The 10,306-nt window shown below is 34.1% G+C and overlaps 1 protein-coding gene across 1 annotated transcript in view; it reads right to left on the bottom strand.

Moving 5' to 3' along the window:
* Positions 1-864: 864 nt before the first annotated feature.
* Positions 865-10,306, bottom strand: part of TSBP1 (testis expressed basic protein 1) — an 88,703-nt gene continuing 79,261 nt past the window's right edge. The window contains exons 31-33 of the mRNA XM_059179344.1: positions 7,450-7,470; positions 6,728-6,742; positions 865-2,272 (exon numbers count right to left, since the gene is read on the bottom strand). Of these exons, the coding sequence (XP_059035327.1) occupies positions 1,272-2,272; positions 6,728-6,742; positions 7,450-7,470 (1,037 nt within the window). The 3' untranslated portion in view covers positions 865-1,271. The remainder of the gene's footprint in view (positions 2,273-6,727; positions 6,743-7,449; positions 7,471-10,306) is intronic.

Below are 10,306 nucleotides of genomic sequence, written 5' to 3'. Positions count from 1 at the left end.
TTAGCTCTGTACTTTGTTCTTGGGAAACTCATTTACTCTATAACTTCAATTATCTCTACTGGTCTGACTTCAGAACCCTCTGGAATGACAAGTGTTAGTTTGTTTCCTTAAATTCAGCAATTTGTTATTCTCTCCCTGTCCCACAAACTAGCTACCAGTTTGTTATGGATTTTTGGTCACTCAGTTTCAAAAGTTATGGAGTCATCAATTTTTGTTTTCCTTTTCTTTACTCATACATAGTCATCATGAAGTAGTGATCTCTTCTTTGAAAAAATACTTCATACCTATCCCTACCATTTATTCTCTTTCCATCATTTATTACTCTAACCCGAACACTTCTTCACTAGACTTACTACTTTCGAGGTTTCTCCTCTTCAGTCTATTTTGTATAATCACAAGATTAACGCTTTGGTAATGCAAACGTATTCACCTAACTCTCCTTCCCAAATACCCTAGAAAGCTTCCCAGTTGCCTGGTTTGTTTTTCATATTCTTTCAGAATCTTCTTATAACCCTCCTTTTCAAAATTATATTCCAGAGTGCACTCATGAGGCTATGGCAACAGTATAATTGGCTAATTCTTCTAGAGCACAGTGTGGCAGTCCTGAATTTATTTGCCTTTCTTGTACTCTTCCTACCTCTCTCAGTGTATCAACATCTTATCCATCTTTTGAGACATATATATCACCATTCTCTTCCTCAGGGAGCTATCCTCTTTATATTTTTATCCCAAGAGGTTCCTAACTCATATTATAACATCCATCTAAACTACATTTTGACAGATTTTTTTCTAAAAAATTGTTCTCTATACACACATTATATCACTGTGTGTGTTAAAAGCTGTTTTATTGCAGGGAGTCAGACATATTTTTCTGTACCACTTATTGCTAGAACAGCATTTCATGAACATTTAGCCTACCATGAAGACCACTGATTGGTTGATTGTTTGGCTGTTACTGAGTTAATTTTAATAGTAGTCGAAGGAAATTATACATTTCTTTCCAGTGAAATTATACATTTCAAACATTCTCAAAATGTTTTATTTCAGAAAGTATCATCTTTCTTGACTAAGTCATAAAAGTATCAACTTAGAAAGCAAAGAATTGGAAGCCAAGATTTGTAGCTGGGAGGACTAAAAATGGTGAAACATCTATTGTAGACATATAAATTAAAGGGATTCTCTAATTATGATCCATTTAAGCAATAAATGGGTGGTGACTTGTATCTAGGGGATGGGAATCATAATAATCAGTTGACTTATGAGCCTTCCTTTTATTTCCCCTTACTCTTTCCATCTTTTTGTTGTACTTCTTCCTTTATTTGCCTTTGCCCCTTACTGAACCTTATTTTTTTACTCTTAACTTCGGATTCTTTCTTTCCTTTAACTTTGTGCTTTCCTTCATCACTTTTCTTCAGAGCATCATTTTCTTCTGTATCTGTCTTCTTCCTTGCATTTCCCTGTTCTCCTTGATCCTCAGAACTCTCTCTCTTTACTTGAGGCCCCTGAATTAGCAGTATCTCAGACTCACTACTCTCTACTGGGGACTCATGTCCTTGGGGTGTTCCAGCTTCACTAGTCTTTGCTGGGGACTCGTGTGGTCCTTGTGGTACTCCAGCTTCACTATTCTCTACTGGAGACTCCTGTCTTTGTGGTATTCCAGCTTCACTATTCTCCACCTGGGACTCCCGTCCTTCTTGTATTCTGGTGTCACTCTTTACTTGAGATCCCTGTCCTTCTTTTATTCCAGACTCACTCTTCTGTACTTGAGATCCCTGTTCTTGTTTTATTCCAGATTCACTCTTCTTTACTTGGGATCCCTGTCCTTCTTTTATTCCGGACTCACTCTTCTTTACTTGGGATCCCTGTCTTTGTAGTATTCCAGACTCACTCTTTTTTTCTTGGTCTTCCTGTTCTTGTGGTATTCCGGTATCATTCATCTCTACATGAGCCTCCTGTTCTTGTGGTATTCCAGTGTCACTCACATTTACCTGGTCTTCCTCTTTTGGTATCCTGGTGTCACTCTCCTTTAACTTGACCTCCATTTTTATTTCACCTTTCTCCAACTCAGTATCTTTTGCTTTGGTTTTTGTCTCTGGTGTGTGCCCTGAAATCAAGGATTCATCAGAATTTGTGACTAACTTTTCCTTCTTTAATGTTTTCTTGTTTTCTTCTTGGCTGTTCTCAGACTTTGTAGTGGCTCCATTTTTTAGGATCTTGGCCTTGAAATCAGATTTTTTTGCAAGTTCTGCATCCATGTAACCTGGAAATATAACTGAGCACACAACAAAAGTGCACAATTCAGATATCAAGTACTTTTTCTTTATTCCTATTTTTCCCCTGATACTGGTTTATTTTTTGTCTTAAAACTGAAAAACTGGAGATAACTTGAGATTTCCTGAAAATATAAAATAATAGAACTCTTATACTTAAAGTTATACAGGTATTGATAATATTCCAGACTCTTTTCAATAAATTGGAAGATTATTGAAAGAAGAGGTAAAATGTATTAAAAATGAAGTGGCTGGCATATGTTCAGTATATTATGGCTGATGATTAATGCTTAATAGCTAAAGGAGGATGTATTCTGAAAAGAAATGGAATTTATTTTTAGAAAAAAATGTGAAAAGAAGCAATAATTATTTCTTAAAATAGAAAAAACTCAAAATATGCTTTGGATATTGAATATAAGAATGTCTCATTATTCAAAAGTGATAATAATATTAGCTGGTAATCATTGGGTTCTTATCATATATCAGGCACTCATTGTTCTGAACATTTTATATAAAGTATTAACTCATTTAATCTTAATAACAACCATATAGGGCAGGTACTATTATTATCCCCATTTTACAGATTAAAAAACTGAGGTACAGGAACTTTAAATGAATGTGAATATGCCCTGGAATCAGTAAGTGGTGGAGTTGGATTTGAACCTGAAAAGTCAGACTTCAGAGTTCAGTCTAAACCAATGCTTTAGACGTTCCTTACAATACCTGCAAACTCACTTTGCAAAAATTTCTGTTCCCTTTTTCCAAACACAGGTAAGTGAGCTCTACTATGTCTCAATTTCTGTGTGATCTAATAAAAACTGAATTTTTTAGTTTCTGTTTTCTTTTCTTATTTTAGTGATTTGGATCCCTGGATTAAGAAAAATATATATATATCATATATGTTACCAGGAAGAATTTTGTGGGTTCTTCCTATGGAGCAGTGGCATGACTTCCTTTAAGAAAACCTATTTAAATAATGTAATAGAAAGAATATTGAATATAAAAGCTGAATTAGAACACCTGGGCTTAGTATTTCTGCTAGCTGGGTTTATTTGGGTAAGCCAGTTAATCCCCAAAGACTCACCTTCCTTATATTTAACTTGTTCTGCCCATTTTGTAAAGTTATTTAAGGATTCTAGACAAATGTTTAAGGAGCATGGCTTTTACAAACAGACTGGTTCAAATCCTGGCTTCATTAATAACTAGCCAGGTGAGCTTGGGTGAATCTTACTTTTTTATCTGTAAAATGGGTGCAGTAGTAGTAGCTAATTCACAGAAGTGTTATAAACATTAAATAATATTACCTAAGTAAAGTACTCAATACAGTACATGGAGCATAGTAAGTAGTCTAATATTGACTATAACTACTGCCAAATGAGATCATACAGGCAGAAAGTCTGATCTATCAAGACAAGGGATTCTTAGTTCCAACCAAATACTTTAGAGCAATGGTTAATTGCTTCACAGGAAGATTTCTTGACTAAAACAAAACAAAACAAAACAAAACAACTTTTTTTTTTTTTGACTTAGAAAGGCTTTTGGTTTGTTTAGGGTTCGATGTCTGAAATATTGATGTACACATAACCAAATAACAAGTTGCCAAATGTGAGACACATCTGCATTAGGTAAGAAGGTAACTGTAAGTGAGAAGAGATGATGTAGTTCAGTGTTGCCTTTTTGATATTTTAGACTCTGACGCAAAATAACAATAACATTAAGAACCTTACAGCAGTGCTTTCTGAACTTTTTGTGTATTTTTTCCTCCCCAATGATTATTTAATAAGATATGGGTACTGACATTTTATTCTAGACAAACCCACTTCCAATTTACTAATGAAAATCAGTAGTAATATATCCTAAGCATTTTTGTACCGAAGAAGAGAGTTCAGAATATTTTGATTTTTGACAGAACTACCAGTGGACACTTGTTTTTTGGGATGATGTGGTGTTGTGTGAGGAAGAGAATGTTTTTCCACTGAAGCTTCCAACCTTACAAATTCTGTGCAATGTGTTCCTTAACAAGCTGACTTTTCTTAATATATGACTATCTTTAGTTTTAACATCTTTAGTTTGTTTCATATTTACTACTGTGTATACTACTGCAGGACCCATTTTAAAGCTAACTTTACCACCTAAATTATATCGATTTTTGTTAATCAAAGGTAAGAATCCTAGGATTCAAATAAAATGTTTATTCTAGCTATACTTTTTATAATTTTATAGGATTTAAAAAATTTTACTGTCTTTCCCTCTACCCTAAAAAATACTTCTAGTCACTTCTAATATAATATGCTTGTTTGTTTTAATATCTTTGCTGTATATTTTCCATCTGGAACTTAATTGCATTGTAGATGTCAGCTACAAATCATTATTCCACCAATTTCTAAGTTCTTCCCTCCCTTCTCTCAAATTTCTACATGGTACATAGATCTCCGCCCCCAACCCAGATCTCATAATCTCTATAATACAAAGATTTGTAAGCCCTGGCTGAAAGTCTGAAATTCTAATTATAAGGGAAATATTTAATCAAGAACTTGGCACTTATTCTAATGTATTCAGGATACTTAAATATTTTAAATTGGATTAAAAATTTGTTAAAGGTAAAAGATATCATGAGTTAGCTATCATATGATACTTAAAATAATGTGGTGACTAGACCATGCGCCTTATTAGGAAATTATTCCTATTAAGTCCCTAAACCAGTGGCTGTCAAGGAGAGCACACACAGATCTAGATCATAAAGATCTGTTAAGCATCAGGGAAAGGACTCATTGTAGATCTCAGTCCATTAATTAATATTAAAAAAATCATATACTTAATTAGCTGAATGTGGAGATGAGAAATTAATATACTCAACTTGAGAGGGTGGTAAAGTTTGATAAGCTGATCTGTCTTAAATCTTTCTTTGAACAATGAATTAAATCTTAATCTCTTTTTGCTAAAAGTATCAACAGGAAAGAATATGTTTGAAATATTGTCAACAAGAATAGATCTTTTACAAGAAAAGTTTTAAAAGATTAGCTGATTTTTCTCCTGGCAATTTAAAAAAGCATATTCATTAAAAATGAGTTCACTTTCAGCAAGGGCCTTAGCCTATGGTGCCTTCCCAAAGCCCTCTTTCTTTTTGTAAAGAAAACATACACTCTCTTATCACCCTCTCCATGTGCATTTGAAAGATGCAGATACATCATGAGTGCTCTGAATGCATATTATTTTTTGGACTGTGAATGCAAAGAAAATAATTATCCTTTTCAACTTCCCCACCTCCCACTCACAAACCCTCTCTCCTAGTGTGAACTGAGAAAGAACAATTAAATATAAAGATATATTTTGTGTTTCTTAGTGTTGGAAAAGTTCGAGATGCTTGAATCTATCTTACTAAATTTAAGTTTTACTTGTTTCTTATAGTTGTATATTGACAGGTTTTAAGAATTATTATTCTGTTTCATATGATTTTATTGAGGAGCTGAAGCATTAATAATCCTGATGGGAAATCTGAATTTAGAAAACAGATAAAAACCAAACATTGATTTAAATGGGATGTCTTTTATTTTTAAAACTATCCTTTGTGTACATTTCATTATATACCTTCTCTAGTGGATGTATATTTGTATTTACAAACATTTTATTTATAGATATGGTTTCAGGACTTATCACAGAAAAGCTCTTTGTGGTTCAGTGTAGAAGGCAATGTGTTGGTATGGAAAGAGTATGTACTTTGGAGACAGGAAGTTCTGGATTTAGATTGCAGCCGTGCTGTTTACCAACTCTTTTTTTTTTTTTTTCTTTTCAGTGTAACAGTATTCATTGTTTTTGCACCACACCCAGTGCTTCATGCAATACGTGCCCTCCCCAATACCCACCACCTGGTTTACCAACTCTTAAACCTTGGGCAAGTGTGAGCAAATTTACTGATGTGTAAAGTAGGGAATAACAATAACTAGCAGATAGGCTATGGTAAGAATAAGAGATAATGTTTCTGAAAATGCCTAGCACAGTGCACAGTATAGAGAGGGGCTCAATACCTACTATTCCTCCAAAGTAAAGTTACTTAGAAGGCAAGAGAAAATAAAGTTTTTTTCTTAACTGGTTATTTTTCCTGTTAATATGATTCAGTGGACCTTCACTTGTTACCAAAAAGGAGTTCTCAATTACCAGCAAAAAACACAAAATCTAGAAACCAATCTTTTTGTCATTATATTTTGCTGGGAGTTAGAAAGGAGATTCTTTTTTCAGAGCCTAGAAGATGGCCAGAGATTATGGCATCCTTTTGTATGAATTTCATCTCCTCTACAGCTGACTCTCCAAAAATAGTTATTTAAAATATTAGAAGATTCTGGAGAATAGGAACACTTAAAATGTCCTTAGTAACAAAAGTCTCCATCTTGGGAGTAGAAAGAGCCAGTCCAGAAAATATAAACAATGTAAAATATCACAGTTGAGAATAAAAAACTTACCCATAGGAGATAGTGCTAAAAATAAAACACAAAAAATCGATCAGTGGGACTTTTCTAACTCAAGGAAAATCCCACTCTCAATAATATCTTTTGTAGGTGAATGCAGAAGCAGCACCTCTAGGTACTATAAAACCCTCTGTTTCATCCTCAGGAGTGCTGGAGCCCAATGCTCTACATCCTACTTCACAGAGATGGTTTTCTTTAGGATGCCCTTAGTTAATGTATGGGATGGAATCCTTGTGTTGGTAATATCTATTCTACCAAATTTCAAACTATCACATTTCCTACTTTCATTGTTCTCTCACAAATCAGTTTTTAACCCACTCACCTTTAGGTAAGTTGGAAAATACATATTTGGCCAATTATCAAAATCACTATCTTGTCCTGACACTTGTTCTTTATATCAAGTTTAGGTGATTTTCTTTTTTTAGTAAAAATTATCCATTGTCAGATGCTAACACCAGGAAAATGGGCTTCCTTGTGGTAAATAGCCAGAATTATGAGACAAGATCATTATATTTTGTTCCAAAAGGGAAATAGAAAAAAAGAAATCAAAGTATGAGAAAATAACTTATTTAAGAAATATTGACTACTCTAAGGTAGAAGAACATGAAATACAAAATAAATGAGAAGAACATGAAATATAAAATACATCACAAAAAACAAATCCTCAAAGGTCCTAGACCAGAAATAGGTAAGGCAAAGAAGTGATCTAAACTTACTGATTTTTCCAGAACTGTCCACTGAAAGAGACCAGAAAAAATCATTAGTAGGTGTTGGGCTCTCCCTTCTTACACAAACCCACACTCCTCTGGACTGGATGTACAGGATCTGTGTCATGAACAACTAAGTTCTTTTTATTTCCCTGCCCCTCCTCTTGACCTGTTATTGTTTAGAAAGATCTCGTGATTAGCTATTTTATGAAAAAAAATTTATTAGAATATATTTGACATATTGTGCATATTGAAGGTGTGCAACATGTCAATTTGGTATATTATAATATAATTATAATATGAGTGTCATTGTAGCAATAACTAGAACCTCTATGATACTACATAGTGATCCTTTCTTGTGGTTGGAATCAAAGTTCTAATCTCTTGGTAAGTTTGATGATTGTCATACAATTTTATTATCTAAATTCACTATACTATGCATTAGATCTCTAGGGCTTATTTACTACTTGTAAATGTTTACCTTTGAATAGCACATGCCCTATCCTCCACCCACACAATCCCTTAGTAACTCTCATTTTACCTTTTTTTTTTTTTCAATAAATTTGGCTTTCTGGATTCCACATATAAATGATACCATGCAATACTTGTCTTCCTCTCTCGACTTACTCATTCAGCATGATACTCTCAAGGTCCATCTATGTTGTTGCAAGTGGCAGGATGTCCTCCTTTCTCACTGTTGAATAATATATCATGTTTGTTTGTGTGTGCATGTGTGTATGACATCCTCTTTATCCAGTCATCCATTGGTATGGGCAATTAAGTTTATTTCTGTACCTTGGCTGTTGTGAATTATGTTGTAATATTCATGAACTTATATTTTTTGTATTTTTTTGATATCTTATTTTCACTTCCTTTGGATATATGCCCAGAATGGAATCGCTGCATCATATGGATGGTAGGCCAACTTCTAATTTTTTGGGGAACCTCCGTGTTGTTTTCCAATTTACATTACTGGATCATAGGGTAGTTATTTTTCACTTTTTTTTTAAAGATTTTGTTTATTTATTTAACAGGCAGAGATCACAAGTAGGCAGAGAGGCAGGCAGAGAGAGAGGGTGAAGCAGGCTCCCCGCTGAACAGAGCACCTGACGTGGGGCTCGATCCCAGGACCCTGGGATCATGACCTGAGCCAAAGGCAGAGGCTTTAAACCACTGAGTCACCCAGGTGCCCCTATTTTTCACCTTTTGAGGAATCTCCATACTGTTTTCCACAGTGATTGCACGAGTTGCATTCCCAGGAACAGTGCATCAGTGTTCCTTTTTCTCCACATTCTCACCAATACCTGTTATTTGTTCTCTTTTTGATTTTAGCCATTCTGACAGGTGTGAAGTGGTATCTCACAGTAGTTTTGATTTGCATTTCCATAATGGTGATTAATGATGAACAACTTTTCATGTGTCTGTTGGCAATCTGTATGTCTTCTTTGGAAAAATGTCTTTTCATGTCTTCTGTCCATTTTTAATTGGATTGTTTGTTTAATGGCTGTTGAATTTTATGTTTTTTATGTATTTTCTATACTAATCCTTTATCAGATATGTCCTTTGCAAGTATCTTCCGCCATTCCATAGGTTGCCTTTTAGTTTTGTTGATAATTTTCTTTGTCATGCAGAAGATTTTTATTTTGATGTATTCCTAATAGTTTATGTTTGCTTTGTTTTCCTTGCCTCAGAAGACGTATCTAGAAAAATGTTGCTATAGCTGATGTCAAAGATGTCATTTCTTCTGTTCTCTTCTACAGTTTTCATGGTTTCAGGTCTCATGCTTAGGATTTCAAACTTTTGAATTTATTTTTGTGTGTGGTGTAAGAAAGTGGTCCAGTTTCATTCTTTTGCATGTAAATGTACAGTTTTCCCAACACCATTTGTTGAAGAGACTGTCTTTATTCTGTTGGATATTCTTTTTGCTTTGTCAAAGTTGAATTGACAGTATTATTATTATATCTGGGTTTTCTATTTTGTTCCATTGATCTGTGTGTCTGTTTTTGTGCCAGTATCATACTGCTTTGATTACTAGAGCTTTGTAATATAACTTCAAATCCAGAATCACAGTACCTCCTGGTTTGCTTTTCTTCTTCAAGATTGCTTTAATTATTCAGGTCCTTTTGTGATTCCATGCAAATTTTAGAATTATGTGTTCTAGTTCTGTGAAAAGTGCTGCTGTTATTTTGATAGGAATTTCCTTAAACGTGTAGATTGATTTGGGTAGTATAGACATTTTTACAATATTTTTTCTTCCAATCCATGAGCATGAAATGTCTTTCCATTTCTTTGTGTCATCTTCAATTACTTTCATCAGTGTTTCATAGTTTTCAGAGTACAGGTTTTTTTATCTCCTTGATTAGGTTTATTCCTAGGTATCTTATTATTTTGGGTAAAATTGTAAATTATACTTTTCTTAGTTTTTCCTTCTGCTGCTTCATTATTGGTTTCCTGGATTTTTTTGTTGTTTTGTTTTGTTTTGATTTTTAGTTCTATACAATTTATTTATGTTCTAATCTGTATTATTTACTTCCTCCTGCTGGTTTTGAGTTGTTTGTTGTTTTTTTTTTTTTCTAGCTCCTTTATGTGTAAGGTTAGGTGGTTTAGTTGAGATTTTTCTTGTATTGCCTGTATTGCTATAAACTTCCCTCTTAGAACCACTTTTGCTACATCCCAAAGGTTTTGAACTGTTGTATTATTTTTAAATATTTTATTTATTTATTTATAAGAGACAGAGAAAGAGAGAGGCAGAGGGAGAAGCAGGCTCCCCATTGATCAGGGAGCCTAATGTGGGGCTTGATCCCAGGACCCCAGGATCATGACCTGAATGAAGACAGACACTTTACTGACTGAGCCACCTACATGC

Source organism: Mustela lutreola, chromosome 6, assembly GCF_030435805.1.
Source record: "Mustela lutreola isolate mMusLut2 chromosome 6, mMusLut2.pri, whole genome shotgun sequence".
NCBI lineage: Eukaryota > Metazoa > Chordata > Mammalia > Carnivora > Mustelidae > Mustela > Mustela lutreola.
This window is presented reverse-complemented; position numbering and strand designations above follow the sequence as displayed.